The sequence below is a fragment of the Homarus americanus genome, unplaced genomic scaffold, assembly GCF_018991925.1.
Source record: "Homarus americanus isolate GMGI-L3 unplaced genomic scaffold, GMGI_Hamer_2.0 scaffold46583, whole genome shotgun sequence".
In the NCBI taxonomy this organism is placed as follows: Eukaryota; Metazoa; Arthropoda; class Malacostraca; order Decapoda; family Nephropidae; genus Homarus; species Homarus americanus.
Genome location: NW_024731675.1, coordinates 750394 through 771243, shown reverse-complemented (window position 1 = coordinate 771243; position 20850 = coordinate 750394). Strand labels below are relative to the sequence as shown.

General features: G+C 46.9%; 1 protein-coding gene across 3 annotated transcripts in view; it reads right to left on the bottom strand.

The window, feature by feature from the left end:
• Window positions 1–19831, bottom strand: part of LOC121867704 (centrosomin-like) — a 49793-nt gene extending 29962 nt beyond the window's left edge. For 2 of the 3 annotated variants that reach the window (XM_042367732.1, XM_042367733.1), the window contains exon 1: window positions 19089–19831. In XM_042367732.1, coding sequence (XP_042223666.1) covers window positions 19089–19288 — 200 coding nt within the window. In that variant the 5' untranslated portion in view covers window positions 19289–19831. The remainder of the gene's footprint in view (window positions 1–19088) is intronic. The other variant, XM_042367735.1, reaches the window with a different exon arrangement.
• Window positions 19832–20850: the final 1019 nt, after the last annotated feature.

The window sequence follows — 20850 nt, the reverse complement described above, 5'->3', positions numbered from 1 at the left end:
CCACCACTACTACCATCCACCACTACTTACCATCTACCACCACTACTACCATCTACCACCACTACTACCATCTACCACCACCACTACTACCATCTACCACCATACTACCATCTACCACCACCATTACCATCTACCACCACTACTACCATCCACCACCACTCACTACCATTCACCACCACTACTACCATCTACCACCACTACTACCATCTACCACCACTACTACCATCTACCACCACTACTACCATCTACCACCACTACTACCATCTACCACCACTACTACCATCTACCAATTACTACCATCTACACCACTATTACCATCTACCACCACTACTACCATCTCACCACCACTACTACCATCTACCACCACTACTACCATCTACCACCACTACTACCATCTACCACCACTACTACCATCTACCACCACTACTACCATCTACCACCACTACTACCATCTACCACCACTACTACCATCTACCACCATCATGTCCTGTGTCAATGTTAGCCTCTCTATATCATGTCCTTGGCTTGTTATGATAATGTTTGGTGTAATTACCGCAGCTATATCAAGGTGGAGTTACCTTTACCGAAGTACAAAACACCATCTTTAATAAGGTAACGCCTCGGGTATACCCCCACACTAGTCTGCCACACCCCCACACTAGTCTGCCACACCCCCACACTCTAGCTGTTGTTAACTTCCTTTGTTAGGTTAGGTTGTTTCTTTTGGTTATAATAATAAATTTATTTGTATTTTAGTGTGTGTGTGTGTGTGTAAACCTCAGGGCGCTAATTACACGTGGCGGAACTCAATTACCTGACGAAGTAAAGACCCACCTGACGAAGTAAAGACCCACCTGACGAAGTAAAGACCCACCTGACGAAGTAAAGACCCACCTGATGAAGTAAAGACCCACCTGATGAAGTAAAGACCCACCTGACGAAGTAAAGACCCACCTGACGAAGTAAAGACCCACCTGAAGTAGACCCACCTGACGAAGTAAAGATCCACCTGACGAAGTAAAGACCCACCTGACGAAGTAAAGACCCACCCGACGAAGTAAAGACCCACCTGAAGAAGTAAAGACCCACCTGACGAAGTAAAGACCCACCTGACGAAGTAAAGACCCACCTGAAGAAGTAAAGACCCACCTGAAGAAGTAAAGACCCACCAGGGGATGTGTGGAGATATTTTTTGGTGGATAAACACTGTGAGGGCGTGAGGGGGTGCCAACCAGGGCAGATGGCACTGTCTTGTCCTGAGTGCCAAGTATGTGTTATGGTGTGTTGGCCCTTGAGAGACATAAGGTTGAGAAGGAACTGGTGAGAGATAAGAGAGGTGGTGTGTCTGACGTGTGCTACTACTGAGACACACACACTCTGCTTCCTTATGCTTATCAATGATGCCCTAAGAGAAACCCCTGCTCGCTGGAAATATGTCGACGACTCCACTATTGGGATCAGCGTCAATAATTCTGCTCCCGACTATACCGCCCTTCAGGATTTATTGAACAGTCTCCAAAACTGGGCCACCAACAACCACGTCACCATCAACCATACCAAAACCATGGTTATGCTCATCAACCCTCCGACGTTGTCCCACCCCCTTCCATTACCTAGGCCCCAACACACCCAGGTTGTAGATTCCACTAAGCTCCTCGGCGTCACTATAGATAACAGACTAAATTAAGCCACACGTCAGTGAAGTTGTCAAATCCTCCAGTTTCCGTCTCCACCTCCTCCGCCGACTCAAGTCCCTCAGAGTTCCTGCCCCCGAGCTCCTCAGTGTTTACACAACATTCATACTTCCCAAGCTCACCTATGCCTCCCCCACCTGGTCTTCCTCCCTAATTGCCACACAACGTAAACACCTAGAAAAAGTGCAAAAGAGGGCATGCAAGATTATTCTCTCCCCTTCCTACTCCACATATCAAGAAGCGCTCAACACACTGACCCTTTCGACTCTCACTGACCATCACCACGACCTCATCTGCAAATTTGGGAAGAAGCTTCTACACCATCCTCGACACCGGCTCCTACTACCACCTGAGATCCCTAGCCCGAGAATTGCTGTTCGACACCACAACCGCATCCAGCCCATACGTGCACGAACTGATCGCTATAAGAACAGCCCAGTCCCAACCATTGTAAAAATTATCAATAACTTGTAATAAATCAGTGTATTCACTCCCAGTAAACACTACTCCTTACACTGTCACAATGTTGAAATGAACTGTAGTTTGAGCTTTTCCACATCTAGTTAATATATATCTTATTTGTGTCACTTATGTTACTTGTATATTATTTGTAATTCGTAACCCATTCCCCAAATATGTAACTGTATATTTTCAGCCTTCTGGCTGCCAAGCTCTTTCAATAAACCGTTAATTATTATTATTATTATTATTACACCCATACACACACACACGCACACCCACACACCCATACACACACACACGCACACCCACACACACCACACACACACACACACACCCACACACCCACACACACACACACACAACACACCCACACACCCACACACACACACACACCCACACACCCATACACACACACACACACACCCACACACCCATACACACACACACACACACCCACACACCCATACACACACACACACGCACACCCACACACCCATACACACACACACACGCACACCCACACACCCATACACACACACACACACACACCCACACACCCCACACACACACACACACACACACCCCACACACCCATACACACACACACACACACACACCCATACACACACACACACACACACACACCCACACACCCATACACACACACACACGCACACCCACACACCCATACACACACACACACGCACACCCACACACACACACACACACACCACACACACACACACACACACACACACACACACACACACACACACACACACACACTCCACACACACACACACACACACACACACACACACACACACACACACACACACACACACACACACACACACACACAGACACACACACACACACACACACACACACAGAGCGTGTTTATGGTTGTGTTTCCATCAGTATATCAAAAGTCACAGCATTTACTAATATTTCCTGAGTGAATGGAGAAGTGGGGAGGGAGGGATAAGGAGAGAAGAGATGATGTGAGAGAACAAGGAAGGAAGGAGGGAAGGAAGGAAGGGAGGGAGAGAACAAGGAAGGAAGGAAGGAAGGGAGGAAGGAAGGGAGGAAGGAAGGAAGGAGGGAAGGAAGGGAGGAGGAGGAGGGAGGGAGGGAGGAGGAAGGAAGGAAGGAGAGAGAGAGGAGGGAGGGAGGGAGGGGAGGAGGAGGGAGGGGAGGAGGGAGGGTGAGGAGGAGGAGGAGGGAGGAAGGTGAGATTTTTGTGGTGTATAAATATTATTAAGTGAATGAGAGAGAGAAGTCGTGGTTCTTACACTTTCCCTAACACATGACCTCACCTCACCGGGACGCCAGAGTACGAACCTCCACCAAGAAGGACCTCTGGACCTCCTCCTCGTCGCTACAACACAGGATTACCACACTCACACTTAAAGGTTTGTTCTTTAATTCTGTTGTGTGTGTCTCTCCCTGTACCGTGCCTATTATAATGAGTGTGGTAGGGGGCTCTTATAATGTTTCACCAGTTATATTTAATCTTAAGATAAACCTGCGATACGATTTTTGTCTTTGTACAGCCGCTAAAAAATAATTAGGCACCCTTGGCTCTGATACACCCCCGTAACGATCACTGGTACAGAAGCCGGGATTACGTGGTTGGTACCCCTCTGTGTGTGAGAAAAAGTAATGCTGTTTTCTGTAGCCACGTGTAGTATTTAACTGATAATAAACGGGAATACATAAAGTGTTAGTACGAAAGCCTCTAAACGGCATAGCATTACCCAACAAGGGTCAATATGTGCTCGACTAATATTGATGACAAGTATGACCCGTCAAACACCTGGTACTGATTACAGGTGAGGGAAGGAAGCTATAGCAAGGAGAGGTGAAGGAAGATTACAGGTGAAGGAAGGAAGGAAGCTACTGTTGTGTTAGGATTGTGTCGACACAGGCACTAGACAGCCGACCCTATCCCATACACGGGTGTTGAGAAGGTTAAGGCGAGTCACTGTGAGCTTTAACGCCAGTAGGTCCCTGTTGGAGGCTGTAATGGGAACACCTGCAGCAGTCCCGGGCAGAGCGGCTTCCAGGACGCTTACCCCCAGACCTCTGCACCCTGACCCTGCCTCACACACACACAGCTGCACCCTGACCCTGCCTCACACACACACAGCTGCACCCTGACCCTGCCTCACACACACAGCCAGTTGCACTCCTCTGACCCCTGCCTCACCTTAAAGGCACCCCTGACCTCTGCCTCATACACACACAGCTGCATCTCTGACCCTGCCTCACACACACACAGCTGCACCCTGACCCTGCCTCACACACACAGCTGCACCCTGACCCTGCCTCACACACACAGCTGCACCCTGACCCTGCCTCACACACAGCGGCAGTTAGTTATTAGAATACCGAGTAAGACCCATGACGTCACGCCCTCCGGTGGAGTGACGACTCGCCATGACGACCCAACAAATAAAGTTATGTTGGTAGGAGTGGGCGGTGGTGGGTGGTGGTGGGCGGTGGTGGGGAGCGTTAGTGGGTGGTGGCGGGTGTGTGGAATCAAGGGGGAAAAAAGTCAGAAAAAAAAAGAATTTACCCTAATGAGTGACCTTAACTATTTTTTTTATTACTTTAACTATTAATGATATTCAAATCAAATACGACTTTTTTCCTGACCTTTTTTTACCTATTTCCTGTGACTTTTTTCCTATCCATTTTCTTCCTGTGACTTTTTTCCTATCCATTTTCTTCCTGTGACTTTTTTCCCTAGCCATTTTTTTCCTGACTTTTTTCCTAGCCATTTTTTTCCTGACTTTTTTTCCTAGCCAATTTTTTTTTTTTACCTTTTTCCTGTTACTTTATTCCCGTTGACCGGTGAGCGTGTGTTTACCATTGGTGTAAACAACTGCTTTATCCCGTCAACCTCAACGTCATCACCCCTCCCTCTTCCTTACCCTCCTCCTTCCTACCCCCCCTCCCCCCTTATACCTCCCCCTACCCCCTCATCTCCCTCCATCACACTGAGAGAGGGGGTAAGAGAGAGCAAGGAGGAGGGAGAGGAAAGAAAGAGAGGAAAAGAGGAGGAAGAGAAGAAGAAGAGGAGGAGAGAAGAAGGAGGAAGAGGAGCCAACGGTACCTCCTCAGTTTAACACGTGCCCTCTCTCACGCCCGCACGCCCTTACCTACTCCTAAGTAGGTCGAGGTGGGCGCGTGTAGGCGTGGGACGTGGGCGTGTAGGCGTGGCATAGAGGACGTGGGCGTGTAGGCGTGGCATAGAGGACGTGGGCGTGTAGGCGTGGCATAGAGGACGTGGGCGTGTGGCGTGCATAGAGGACGTGGGCGTGTGGGCGTGGCACAGAGGACGTGGGCGTGTAGGCGTGGCATGGGGACGTGGGCGTGTAGGCGTGGCTGAGGACGTGGGCGTGTAGGCGTGGCATAGAGGACGTGGGCGTGTGCGTGGCATAGAGGACGTGGGCGTGTAGGGCGGCATAGGGACGTGGGCGTGTAGGCGTGGCATAGAGGCGGACAGAGGATGTGGGCGTGGTATAGAGGACGTGGGCGTGGGCGTGGTATAGAGGACGTGGGCGTGGTATAGAGGACGTGGGCGCAGAGGCGATGGGCGTGGCGGGAGGACGGGGCGTAGGCGGTATAGAGGACGTGGGCGTGGGCGGCATAGAGGACGTGGGCGTACAGACGTGGTATAGAGGACGTGGGCGTGTAGGCGTGGTATAGAGGACGTGGGCGTATGGGCGGGATAGAGACGCGTGGTGGGTATAGAGGACGTGGGGCGTAGGGGCATAGAGGACGTGGGGCGCAGACGTGGTATAGAGGACGTGGGCGTGTGGGCGTGGTGAGGGAGGATGAGGGTCGGCGAAGGATAGATTTAACTGAGAGAGTATCGATCCAAAGGTCTTGAGTCGATAACTTCTTCAGCTAAATGTTCAGCTGTTAGGTTAGTGTTAGGTTTGTGTTAGGTTAGGTTAGTGTTAGTTAGTGTTAGATTAATGTTAGTTAGTGTTAGGTTAGGTTAGTGTTAGGTTAGTGTTAGGTTAGTGTTAGGTTAATGTTAGGTTAGCGTTAGGTTAGGTTAGTGTTAGGTTAGTGTTGTAGAGTTAGTGTTGGGAGTAGGAGGTTAGGTTGGGTTAGTGTTAGGTAAAAGGAATGTTGTTGGTTAGTGAGGTAGTGGTTAGGTTAGTTAGTAGGTAGGTTAGGTTAATGAGAGTGTAGGTTAATGAGTTGTTAGTGGAGGTAGAATGTAAGTGCGGTTAGTGTTAGGTTAATGTTGATGTTAGTTAGGTTAGGTTAGTGTTAGTTAGTGTTAGTTAATGTTAGGTTGTATGTTAGGTTAGTGTTGTATTAGTGTTAGGTTAGTGATAGGTTAGTGTTAGGTTAATGTTAGGTTAGGTTAGTGTTAGGTTAGTTATGTTAGTGTTATGAGTGTTAGGAGGTAAGTGTTAGGTTTAGGTAGTAGTAGTTCGGTTAGTGTTAGGTTCGGTTAGTGTTAGGATAGTGTTATGTTAGTGTTAAGTTAGGTTAAGTTAGAAAACTAAAAAAAAACCGGTTTCTAATTCTCAGTGTTTTTCTACCTTTTGGTTCTCAATGGTCGGTGTGGCGTTTTCAGAAGGTTTCAAATGTGGTAGATAACAGGTGTTGTTCTCGAGGGGTCCATCAGTGGAGGAGTGGTGTGGTACGTTTCCGTGTTGGTGATGGGTCAGTGCCAACACACACACACACACACACACACACACACACACACACACACACACACACACACACACACACACACACACACACACACACACTACTTTGCTGTCACTGGTAATCGAGGCTGACGATCATCCAGCTATGATACAATGATATGAGTTATTAAGGATGTCACCTACAGTAGGTTGGTGAGTTCTGAGGTGACTAAAGAGGCCGATACGGGACCGGCAGAGTCGTCCACAGATGTTGCACGTGTGGGGGGCTACATCTAGTGCGGGAGGGGCGGCGGCAGCGTCTTTCCGGCGCTGACGCTTGTCTGCCTCGGTATACAGTCGGGTTAACTCGAAAGTATTGACACCTTCTCGTGTGGTGCTCCTCCAAGCGTTACAGTGTGCAGTAATCGTCTCCCAGGTGAGGGGGGTCCATTTGGCACCTTTTCAGGTTTGTCTTAAGACTATCCTAACACCTTTTCAGTTGGCCGCCAGCGTTACGTTTACTATTCGTTAGGTGACTGTAAAGTAGCTGCTTTGGCAATCTACTGTCGTCCATGTGGGTATACACAGCCCAGCAAGCACACGGCACAGTTTCATTCTAGCGAACTCGGAGGATGGAACGTAGACTACGTTGGTGAAAGTTTTCAAGTGCCATGAGGTGCCTCCTGTATGTGACCCATGTCTCACTGCCATATAGCAGGGTGGGCGGGACCACTGCTTGATATACGTGTAACTCTGTAGATAATTTCAGCTCCCTACAGCTGAAGACACGGGTACGGAGTCTGCCAAAGGCTTCAGATGCACATCTGATCCTGTGCTGAATCTCTTCATCGATGTCCGCGGTGGTGGACAGGTGGGAGCCGAGATACTGAAAGTGGGCAACATTAGAGAGGGTAGTACCGTTAAGCTGGATGGGTGGTGGAGGTGTGGCTGAACCAGGGGCAGGTGGAAAGAGAATCAGAGTCTTATATGTGCATTTACCTCTAGGTCGAAGTGTGCATATGAGTCTGCCTAGGTGTTTAGTGTGAGCAACAAGGGTGAGGTCGTCTGCATACTGAAGTTCAGTAATGGAAACTGCCGACACCTTTGTTCTTACCCGGAGTCGTCTATGTTGAAAAGACCCTTCACCCGGTACTGGATGTTCACCCCGTTGGCTAAATTGGCCCTGGCACGAGTAAGGAAGGCAGCCAAGAACTTGGAAGAGAGAGTTGGTGCCAGTACACACCCTTGTTTAACCCCTGTTTGGATGGGGAAGAACTCAGACTGGGTGCCGTTGTGCAGGACACTGCCGTTCATGAATTTTGGTGGGCAGCCAAAACGGCTGAGGGTCCACCAGAGGGCTTCCCTGTTGACCAAGTCGAAGGCCTTGGTTAGGTCGATGAAGGCCATGTACAGGTCACAACGCTGTTCTCTATGCACTTTTCCTGTATCTGGCGGGCAGACAAGATCACGTCAGTGGTGCCACGTGATGGTCTAAAGTCACATTGACATTCTGGGAGGAAGTTTTCCGCCTCAGGAAGAAGCTTGTTTTGGAGGACTCGGGCGATAATCTTGCCAGCTACAGAGAGCAGCGAGATCCCACGGCGTCTTTAAGAGCTTGGGGGATTTCCTCCTTTTCCCATATATTCTCCAGGAGAGAGTGGAGACAGCTGGTAAGCAGAGGTCCTCCTGTTTTATACACCTCGGCTGGGATTCCATCAGGCCCTGAGGCTTTGTTATTTTTCATCTGTTTGATAGCAGTAGCTGCCTCATCCAGGGACGGAGGATAGCTGAGGTGGGTCAGCTCTGGATGCTGAGGGACCTGCTGGGTAGTCAGGACATCCACAGCAGTGTTTCAGTTGGGCAATGAATGGTAGTGCTCCTTCCAGCACTGAATGAGGCCTCCACCGTCTTTAATTATGAGGTTACCGTCAGATGAGCGGAGGGGGGCTGCGCCACGAGTGACTGGCCCATAAAATGTTTTAGTGGAAATGAAATATTCGCGCATCTTGTGTTGATCTGTAAGTTTTCGTGCTTCACATGCTTTATTTTTAAGCCAAACGTTCTTTAAATAATTGTTTACCCATTTAGGGTCATTGTTGTTTGATCTGAGTTTTCTGTGTGGTATGTTCTGCCTTTGTGCTTTAAGTAACTCATTATTTACATTGTTGTGAAACTCATCAACCTCAGCTCTCGTGATCAGGTCATCCTTAACCGTCAGGTCTCCAGGCAAGGTGAGGTCGCCCTCTGCGGGTACATTGTGTGAGGTCATGTAATTCACCCCCAAACGTGATACCGCTTCTCTCAGCTGCCTTTTCAACCTATCAAAGTTTGCCCTTCTGAAATCTGGGACTTTAATGTTATTTTCCTTGCGGCTGCCATTAAATTCCAATTGAAATCTTCTTTCTTTGTGATCACTGTTAGCAAGTTCGTTCCCTACCTCGACATTACTAATGAGGTTTTCTCTGTTTGACAGAACTAAATCGAGTATATTATTACCCCGGGTGGGTTCGGTTATGTGTTGGCTTAGGAAACAGTCCTGAACTGTTTCAAGAAAATCCTTTGATTCTGAGTTACCTGTAAGGTCAATCCAATCTATTTGGCCAAGGTTAAAGTCGCCTACTATACAGACTTTGCTTTGTCTGGAAGCCCTGCGCATTTCATCCCAGATAAGTCGCTCATTAACTCTATCAAGAATAGGAGGTCTATATATTACTCCTGTGATTAATTTTTCCCTACCATCGATTAATTCTATCCAAGTTGTTTCTTCATTTAGATCAGTTTTTATTTCCTTATTTATTTCACACTTCAGATTATCCCTAACATAGATTGCTACTCCGCCTCCTTTCCTGGTCTGCCTATCGGTATGGAACAATTTGCAACCCGCAATTTGGTATTCGACCGGTAACTCACGAGTCTACGTTGATCCATGTTTCAGTGAATGCTATTATATCGATTTTTTCGGTACATACCAAGGCCCTAATATCATCCATTTTGTTTCTCATACTTCTACTGTTCGCGTAGTATACATTTAAGTTAGTCGTGATCTGAGTCCTCTCTTTACCGCGTTTAGTTTTAAACTCCCTGTTTAATTTAGTTTTGTCATCATTCCTAACACTATTTCCCTGTAACTTTTCACTTTGTTTACCCGCTCTCACTGCAGTCTCCTCCACCCCTGTGTCAATATGTTCCCCAAGCAGTTTAAAGACTTCGACATCTTTTGAACTGCCCCCTCTAGAGCCCCAGCCAGGGTAGCCACTCCATCCCTAGCATAAAGGTCCCTTCTGCCGTAGAAGTTGTCCCAGTTGTCAATGAATGGGACTGATATTGACTTGCAATATCTGTCAAGATGGCCGTTGACACCAACTGCCCTTGCCAACTCCCCTTCTAGGCAGGACACCACATATGATAGGGATCCCTCTCTTAGACCTAACACGTTCTATAGCTGTCTTGAACTTATCAAGAAGCTCCTCGCTCCTGCACTGAGGCAGATAATGGGTTTGTTCCCATTACCAGACAAGATATTGTCCATCCTGTCAACTATATCCCCCACCCCAGCTCCTGCCAAACACACCCTCATCCTATTTTTATTTTTACCACAAAAGGCCCTGTCCAGGTACCGTACCTGGGAGTCGCCAACAATTAAGGTTTGCGTACCTTCCTTGTCAGCCCTGTCCCTGACTATGGTAACGTCCAATTCGTCTATCAAAGGACTGAAAAGTTTTTACAGTTGGCTGCTGTTGTCGTTTCCTTGATGTCTTTTCTCACCACCATTATGGTCGTCCGTCTCCTCACCTTCACCTCAGTTTTCGTCACACACGGTCTTTCCTTGTCTCGTGTCTTCTTCCTTCAGCCTCTCTAACTCGGCCCTCAGAAGGGAACAGTCCTGCTCACAAGTAACACTGGCCATTACTGATAATTATTTATTTATTACCCCCGAGGGGTCTAGTTTATTGGGCACCCCCTTACATCCTGTGCAAGGTGAAGCGCAGAAGCGTTTACAGCGCCCATCTGGGAAGCATGCGTAGTTCATGCTTGCCTTTATGACTCATGCATTAAGGGCGTAAAAGCCTGAAGGGTCATGGGTTTTGTCAGCAAGTTACATAAAGTGACAGAATGATGAGTGTGTTGAGGGAAAGTTCTCGGTACAGTTCATCTGTTTATCGCAAAGTGTGGCAGGTCCCTAATGCCAGGCCTGTCACTAGGAGCAGGGATATCTGGTCAGGGAGGGAAGAGGTGTTGGTAACTGTGAGAATTAATCCCCGGGAGCTAAGTCTGACGTCACCTTTCCTCTTGCAAGGTCAGAACACACTGTCACGTCCCTCCCCCTGGGTCAACGCCATCTGGTGGTCGGCAAATTAACACCACTACCTTCCTGCAAGATCAGAAGCCCCAATGACAACACGCCACGTCACCCTAGTCTCTCCCTGTGAACCACCAATGACAACACGCCACGTCACCCTAGCCTCTCCCTGTGAACCACCAATGACAACACGCCACGTCACCCTAGCCTCAGAACCACCAATGACAACCATTAATATCACCTCGGGGCCTCAGAACCAAATTAACACAACACACATCAATTTAGCCCCTGTGAACCACCAATGACAACACAGCCACGTCACCTCTAGTCTTAGTATTCCAGCAAGGCAGTTAGTTTACTCTCATCCTCTGGAACAGTGACTCTGCTCCCTATGACTCTACCTTCCTGCCCTGTGTTTCAAGTGACGGCCTTAACTCCAGTCCCCAGAGCCACCATAACATTCATCCCAGAGCCATGTTCCATAACATTCATCCCAGAGCCACGTACCATAACATTCATCCCAGAGCCACGTACCATAACATTCATCCCAGAGCCACGTACCATAACATTCACCCCAGCCACGTACCATAACATTCATCCCGGAGAGAAGTAGATGGCCTAAGTTTTTCTCTGGTTCCTCTTTATTCTTGTCCCAGATATTTTAATTGTATATAGTAAAGATATTTATATGTTTAGCTAAGGCACTGGAGTAAGGCTAGCGGTTAGGATTGTATTTATTATTAGTCATTATTGTTATTAAATATTAAAAAAAAAAAACTCATCCTTTGTATAATGTCCACCCCTGGAATTTTCCTTATATTACCCTACCTTTGTTACGAGTTGGCCTCTATGGGTGGACCTTATATTAAGTTAACTAGCTAACTTGTAACAACACACGCACACACTTATGGTATTGAAGAGTTACCTTAATTACCAGCTCTGATTATACCTCCACCTTACCTGTGAGAGAAAGGAAAAAACAATTAATATAATAATAATAGTAACAACAACAACAATAATAATAATAATACCAATAAAAATAAGAGCTAATTCACTAAATGCCATAATAACAGTGAAAGAGAAAATTATAACGTATTGAGACTGCCACACCGTCACCCCCTCCCTACAACCCTTGCAAAATTCGAGGATAGTTGTCACCTTGAGAGCTGCGTCCAAACATAGGTAATAAAATAATAACAATAAATACAACAAAATAATCAATATCTGTCTGCTATTTGGATTGTAATATAATTGAAATAGTTAGATGAAATATTTAAACCCTAAATCATGACGGGGTCTCGTTTAACCTTATCAAATACCATTATAATATATCCTGGCGCGTCTTTCCCTCACTCTTATCACGTGTTACTATCGTCAAAACGTCTCACCTCAACATCAATTAGAGGAGATAATGAGAGAATTATGACTATTAGAGCTGGTATTTGAGGATGTATCCGTCTTGGTCTGTCAGATGTCACCACCAGTCCAATATCGCGCCAAAACACATATATTTAACCTTATCTAAAATGGCAGCCAAGGTGAAATATTGTAAGCAAAATAATTTCTTAATAAACCCAATTTTAGTGAGTTTTTTTTATTGTAGTTATGAGATTATACAAGAGTAATAAAGGTAAATAATAATAGTCTCCGTCCACACACATAGAGAAGGTTTTAACAATGTGTGTGTGTGAGGAGGGAGTCAAACCAGCTTAGCAGTCCTCCGTCAGTTAAATCTCTCTCTCACTCTCTTTCTCTCTATTATACAAGAGTCTGTGTATGTGTGTAAATCCCAGTGTTTAAGGTGTAGAAGCTGTCGCCAACACAACAACCACACACTGAGTTAACGAGCTGCATGACCCAGTGTTTAAGGTGTAGAAGCTGTCACCAACACAACAACCACACCCTGAGTTAACGAGCTGCATGACCCAGTGTTTAAGGTGTAGAAGCTGTCGTCAACACAACAACCACACCCTAAATTAACAAACTGCATGACCTAGTGTTTAAGGTGTAGAAGCTGTCACCAACACAATAACCACACCCTGAGTTAACGAGCTGCATGACCCAGTGTTTAGTGGCTGTCACCAACACAAACAACCAATAACTGAGTTAACGAGCTGTACACCTAGTATTGCCAGCACACCAACACAACAACCACACTGAGTTAACGAGCTGTATGACCCACTGTTTAAGGTGTAGAAGCTGTCACCAACACAACAACCACACCCTAAGTTAACGAGCTGTATGACCCAGTGTTTAAGGTGTAGAAGCTGTCACCTACACAACAACCACACCCTGGGTTAACGAGCTGCATGACCCAGTGTTTAAGGTGTAGAAGCTGTCACCTACACAACAACCACACCCTGAGTTAACGAGCTGTATGACCCAGTGTTTAAGGTGTAGAAGCTGTCACCAACACAACAACCACACCCTGAGTTAACCCTGAGTTAACGAGCTGCATGACCCAGTGTTTAAGGTGTAGAAGCTGTCACCAACACAACAACCATACCCTGAGTTAACGAGCTGCATGACCCAGTGTTTAAGGTGTAGAAGCTGTCGCCAACACAACAACCACATCCTGAGTTAACGAGCTGCATGACCCAGTGTTTATAGTGTAGAAGCTGTCGCCAACACAAAAACCACACCCTGAGTTAACGAGCTGCATGACCCCGTGTTTAAGATGTAGAAGCTGTCACCAACACAACAACCACTCCCTGAGTTAACGAGCTGCATGACCCAGTGTTTAAGGTGTAGAAGCTGTTACCAACACAACAACCACTCCCTGAGTTAACGAGCTGCATGACCCAGTGTTTAAGGTGTAGAAGCTGTCACCAACACAACTACCACTCCCTGAGTTAACGAGCTGCATGACCCAGTGTTTAAGGTGTAGAAGCTGTCGCCAACACAACAACCACATCCTGAGTTAACGAGCTGCATGACCCAGTGTTTATAGTGTAGAAGCTGTCGCCAACACAACAACCACACCTGAGTTAACAGCTGCATGACCAGTGTTTAAGGTGTAGAAGCTGTCGCCAACACAACAACCACACCCTGAGTTAACGAGCTGCATGACCCAGTGTTTAAGGTGTAGAAGCTGTCGCCAACACAACAACCACACCCTGAGTTAACGAGCTGCATGACCCAGTGTTTAAGGTGTAGAAGCTGTCGCCAACACAACAACCACACCCTGAGTTAACGAGCTGCATGACCCAGTGTTTAAGGTGTAGAAGCTGTCGCCAACACAACAACCACACCCTGAGTTAACGAGCTGCATGATCCAGTGTTTAAGGTGTAGAAGCTGTCGCCAACACAACAACCACACCCTGAGTTAACAGGCTGCGCGGCCCAGTGTTTAAGGTGTAGAAGCTGTCGCCACAACAACCACACCCTGAGTTAACAGAGCTGCATGACCCAGTGTTTAAGGTGTAGAAGCTGTCACCAACACAACAACCACACCCTGAGTTAATGAGCTGCATGACCCAGTGTTTAAGGTGTAGAAACTGTCACCAACACAACAACCACACCCTGAGTTAACGAGCTGCATGACCCGGTGTTTAAGGTGTAGAAGCTGTCACCAACACAACAACCACACCCTGAGTTAACGAGCTGCATGACCCAGTGTCAAGGAATAGTCCGAGAAGACCGGACAACTCGCCAACTGCACTGGCTAACCATTACCCCGGAACACAATCAGCAAATCGATTAACATCCAGGTCCCCAATTACTGCTGGGTAGACAGAGGCAAATGGCGTAAAGAAACTTGACCATAGTTTCACCCTGTCCGGGGACCGAACCTGGGACCAGTCACTTGAGAGGCGAACATGCTAACCATTACACCACACAGCCTAACCTTTAACCGCATCTGGCACTACCAAGACACCGCCAAACAGGTCGAGTCGTGTCTAAGAGTGCCAGAACCTTTCATTACCTTCACAAGCCTGTTGGGTGACTATTGGCACTGTGGCACTGGCCTTGTGGCTCTCTCTCTCTCTCTCTCTCTCTCTCTCTCTCAGCTTAACTTCTGACCATATGATAATGCTGAGAGAGAGAGAGTTATCAGCTTTGAAAGATTTACCACAACTGTGTATGTATGTATGAATGTATGTATGTATGTATGTATGTATGTATGTATGTATGTATGTATGTATGTAATGTACTGTATGTATGTATGTATGTATGTATGTATGTAGAATAAGAGCGGGAACAAGGCAGCTCCGACAGGCGGGTTAGGTTAGGTTCAGTAAGGCTGGACACCTGATGGGCGATTCACCTTTAATATAGGAATGCTGAGTCACCCCCTACCTACACACACCATGCTGTGATGATAGTGGTGGTGGTGGTGGTGGTGGTGGTAGCGGTGGTGGTAGTGGTGGTGGTTGTGTTAGTGGTGGTGGTGGTGGTGGTGGTTTAGTGGTGGTGGTGGTGCGGTAGCGGTGGTAAGTGGTAGTGGTGGTTGGTGCTAGTGGCGGTGGTGGTGGTGGTGGTGTTAGTGGTGTCGATGGTGGTAGTGGTAGTGGGTGGTGGTGGCGGGTGGTGGTGGGTAGTGGTGGCGGTGTTAGTGGTGCTCCATGGTGTAGGCCAGTGGTGATGGTGGTAGTTAGGTTAGGGCCCAACTGACCAGCCAACCATCTGGTAGCTGGTCAGATGTTAACAAGGTCATTCAGTAGTCTCAAACGACGCACAAAGACCAACCAAGGAGACACTAACTGACGTATATTGTGTGTGTGTACGTCTGTGTGTGTAAGTGTGTACGTCTGTGTGACTGTGTACGTCTGTGTGTGTAAGTGTGTACGTTCAGTAACGTGCGCCGTCTGTGTGTGTAAGTGTGTACGTGTCTGTGTGTGTGTGTAAGTGTGTACGTTCCGTGTAAGTGTGTACGTCTGTGTGTGTGTAAGTGTGTACGTCTGTGTGTGTGTAAGTGTGTACGTCTGTGTGTGTGTGTAAAGTGTGTACGTCTGTGTGTGTGTGTAAGTGTGTACGTCTGTGTGTGTGTGTAAGTGTGTACGTCTGTGTGTGTAAGTGTGTACGCGTCTGTGTGTGTGTGTGTAACTGTGTACTTCTGTGTGTGTGTGTGTGTGTGTGTGTAACTGTGTACGTCTGTGTGTGTGTGTAAGTGTGTACGTCTGTGTGTGTGTGTAAGTGTACGTCTGTGTGTGTAAGTGTGTACGTCTGTGTGTGTGTGTATGTGTACGTTTCTGTGTGTGTGTGTAAGTGTGTACGTCTGTGTGTGTAAGTGTGCACGTCTGTGTGTGTAAGTGTGTACGTCTGCGTGTGTGTTTAAGTCTGTGTGTAAGTGTGTAGGTCTGTGTGTGTGACTGTGTACGTCTGTGTGTGTAAGTGTGTACGGCTGTGTGTGTGTGTGACTGTGTACGTCTGTGTGTGTGTGACTGTGTACGTCTGTGTGTGTGACTGTGTACGTGTCTGTGTGTAAGTGTGTACGTCTGTGTGTGTGTGACTGTGTGTGTATGTTATGACCACACATGTTAAGTGAAGAAGCTGTTTACAAGGCGGAGCTGTGTGAGGGACAGCCTATCTCTGGCAACACATTATATTAGACCCAGTGACCTGTTCAATCCTCTGACAACTTTAATAAGTGTAATTATGTTCTGTATATTACAAACTGTGACCTCATGTACCAGCAGTTGTTATATGTTCCTTAACAGCTTTTGACCCAACTATACTCATCGGGTCAACGACAAGGGTCTTATTGTCCTGCACAAACCAAAATGACTCCTATGAGAGATTACAGTGTACGTTTGTGTGTGTGTGTACGTCTGTGTGTGTGTGTAACTGTGTACGTCTGTGTGTGTGTAAGTGTGTACGTCTGTGTGTGTGTGTAAGTGTGTACGTCTGTGTGTGTAAGTGTGTACGTCTGTGTGTGTAAGTGTGTACGTTTGTGTGTGTGTGTGTAAGTGTGTACGTCTGTGTGTGTAAGTGTGCACGTCTGTGTGTGTAAGTGTGTACGTCTGCGTGTGTGTTTAAGTCTGTGTGTAAGTGTGTAGGTCTGTGTGTGTGACTGTGTACGTCTGTGTGTGTAAGTGTGTACGGCTGTGTGTGTGTGTGACTGTGTACGTCTGTGTGTGTGTGACTGTGTACGTCTGTGTGTGTGACTGTGTACGTGTCTGTGTGTAAGTGTGTACGTCTGTGTGTGTAACTGTGTATGTCTGTGTGTGTAACGTGTATGTCTGTGTGTGTAACTGTGTACGTCTGTGTGTGTGTGTAAATGTGTACGGCTGTGTGTGTGTAACTGTGTACGTCCGATGTGTGTGTGTGTAACTGTGTACGGCTGTGTGTGTGTGTGTAACTGTGTACGTCTGTGTGTGTAACTGTTTACGTCTGTGTGTGTGTGTAACTGTGTACGTCTGTGTGTGTGTAACTGTGTACGCCTGTGTGTGTGTAACTGTGTATGTCTGTGTGTGTGTAACTGTGTATGTCTGTGTGTAACTGTGTACGTCTGTGTGTGTGTGTGTAACTGTGTATGTCTGTGTGTGTGTAGCTGTGTACGTCTTTGTGTGTGTAACAGTGTACGTCTGTGTGTTAATGTGTACATCTGTGTGTAACTGCAATGCTGTGTGTGTGTAACTGTACGTCTGTGTGTAACGTGTACGTCTGTGTGTGTAACTGTGTACGTCTGTGTGTGTGTGTGTAACTGTGTATGTCTGTGTGTGTAACTGTGTACGTCTGTGTGTGTGTGTGTAACTGTGTATGTCGTGTGTGTGTATCTGTGTACGTCTTTGTGTGTGTAACTGTGTACGTCTGTGTGTGTGTGCGTAACTGTGTATGTGTGTGTGTAACTGTGTACGTCTGTGTGTGTAACTGTGTACGTCTGTGTGTGTGTGTAACTGTACGTCTGTGTGTAACTGTGTACGTCTGTGTGTGTGTGCGTGTAACTGTGTATGTGTGTGTGTAACTGTGTACGTCTGTGTGTGTGCGCGTGTAACTGTGTATGTGTGTGTAACTGTGTACGTCTGTGTGTGTGTGTAACAGTGTACGCCTGTGCGTGTTAATGTGTACGTCTGTGTGTGTGTGTGTGTGTAACTGTGTACGTCTGTGTGTGTAACTGTGTACGTCTGTGTAACTGTGTACGTCTGTGTGTGTAACTGTGTACGTCTGTGTGTGTGTGTAACTGTGTACGCCTCGTGTGTGTGTGTGTGTGTGTGTAACGTACGTCTGTGTGTGTGTGTAACTGTGTACGTCTCTGTGTGTGTGTGTGTGTGTGTAACTGTGTACGTCTGTGTGTGTGTGTGTGTAACTGTACGTCTGTGTGAACTGTGTACGCTCTCGTGTGTGTGTACGTCTGTGTGTGTGTAACTATGTACGTCTGTGTGTAAGTAACTGTGTACGTCTGTGTGTGTGTTAACTGTGTACGTCTGTGTGTGTGAGTAACAAAAGGCCCTGTGAGTAACTGTATGTGTGTGTGTAACTGTGTACGTCTGTGTGTGTGTAACTGTGTACGTCGTGTGTGTGTGTAACTGTGTATGTGTGTGTGTAACTGTGTACATCTGTACAGTGTACGTCTGGTGTTAATGTGTACGCCTGTGTAAAACTGTGTACGTCTGTGTGTAACTGTGTGTCGTCTGTGTGTGTGTAACTGTGTATGTCTGTGTGTGTAACTGTGTACGTCTGTGTGTGTGTGTAACTGTGTACGTCTGTGTGTGTGCGTCTCTCTCAAAGACGAGGAGCTTGGTGGGTTGGGGCGTGAGTGTTTTGAGCGTGAGGGTTGTGGGCGGAGGGTTGTGGGCGTGAGGTTGTGGGCGTGAGGTTGAGGCGTGAGGGTTGTGGGGGTGAGGGCAGGGCGGAGGTTGAGGCGGAGGGTTGTGGGCGGAGGGTTGTGGGCGTGGTGGCTGTGGGCGTGAGGGTTGAGGGCGTGAGGGTTGTGGGCGGAGGGTTGGGGGCGGTTTGGGCGAGGGTTGTGGGCGTGAGTGTTGTGGGCGTGAGGGTTGTGGGCGTGAGGTGCTCCAAAGAACTTACCTGAAAGAGAATGAGTAACCAATTGGTGTGGGCGGCGCTGGTCCAGAGGGTGGTAACCAGCCGCCCACTCTGGAAGCCATACATGCTGTGATGGGCGTGTGGGCGGGCGTGCAGAGGCGATGCAACGACAGTGCTATGGTGCAGTGATCAAGTGCAAGAACTACAGACCAAAACACTAAGCTTAACAGTGAGACCGTCATCTTGTTTACCCAGGAAGGGGAACGGCGGGTGTCAAGCTGGCGTTAAGCTGACCAGCATCATGGCGGCGGTGAAGCTTAATTTCTCAGGGTGATGAAATCCAGGTTATTCTTGACTAAGCGGGAGTTAAGCTGACCCACATGATAGGTGGACAAAGCTGAGTAAACTTAGCTTAACTTGTTGCCTGAAGAGAACTTGAGCTGGTTTGACCCGTGGCAAAAACCTAATTGCTGAACTCAAGCTGACGAGGCACAAAATTTCACAAACTATTAAAATATCCACATCAATTTAAGAACCATTTAAACACAAACTCGCCTCACGGAAACTAATGGCCAGGTCAGGTCAGGCCAGGTCAGGTCACCATACAAAGAGTAGATAGTTACAATTAAAACAACAAATAAATTCGTAAACGCATCACCAATCAACTTTTTAAAACATCAATAAAAGTTAACTACGACACAACACAATAAAAAAAATATAAGGCGGTGGTGGTGAACGACTCCCAAAAAAAGTAATCGACATCCACCACCCACGGCACTCAACTCAACACTAAGGCGACACCTCCTCCTTTTCCCCTCACAGCATCCCATCTCTCTCCTCCTCCCCCTTCCCCCTCCCCCCACACAATCAATGGCGTCGTCCCTCACTTCCCCTTATGCTCACTCTAGGGCCCCTCCTCCCTCTCTCTCTCCACTAGCGTTCAACATTACTCGAAAAATCTAATAATTTCTATAATCTATCGATAATTTATATATAATTTAGGATTATAATAATTATTTTAAAGGATTATTAGAGTTTTTATAATAAATTCTGATATAGAGCGAATTTATTAAACTAGTATTGCTAATTTAAAACATGTAAATATTAAAATAATTCACAATTATCAGTAAATTACAGAAACACGATAATTTATTACAGAAGAATTACAAAACAAAGTCCCTGAAATGTATAGGAAACTGAGGCCACCGATTGAGCGTTAGCGAGAAACAACACTGTTAAGCTCCTGACGGGGCCCAACATAGAATAAACCCCTAACTGAATAAATTATACATCCAATATCTATCTAAATTAACCTCAAACATTAACCAGATGATGGAGGGTTAATTACCTTAAGTATAATATATAGTTCTGTATTATATAAACATTTAAATAAAGGTTAATGTATATGGAACGTTAGAGTGAGGTGGTGAAGGCGCTGGAGTGAGCATAAGGTACACCTCCCTCCCTCACCCCCAAGGCCATGTGTGTGAGAGTTGGGATAAAATTAGATGACTGTTCTGTCGCCGCAGCCCTGTACCACACACACACACACACACACACACACACACACACACACACGCACACACACACGCACACACACACACACACACACACACACACACACACACAACACACACACTTAAATCATGGAATTGTTTCAAGATAATCAATTATATCCCCCATTGCCACCTGAAGATTAACCCTCCCAGCTTATTTCACCTGAAGATTAACCCCTCCCAGCTTATTTCACCTGAAGATTAACCCTCCCAGCTTATTTCACCTGAAGATTAACCCCTCCCAGCTT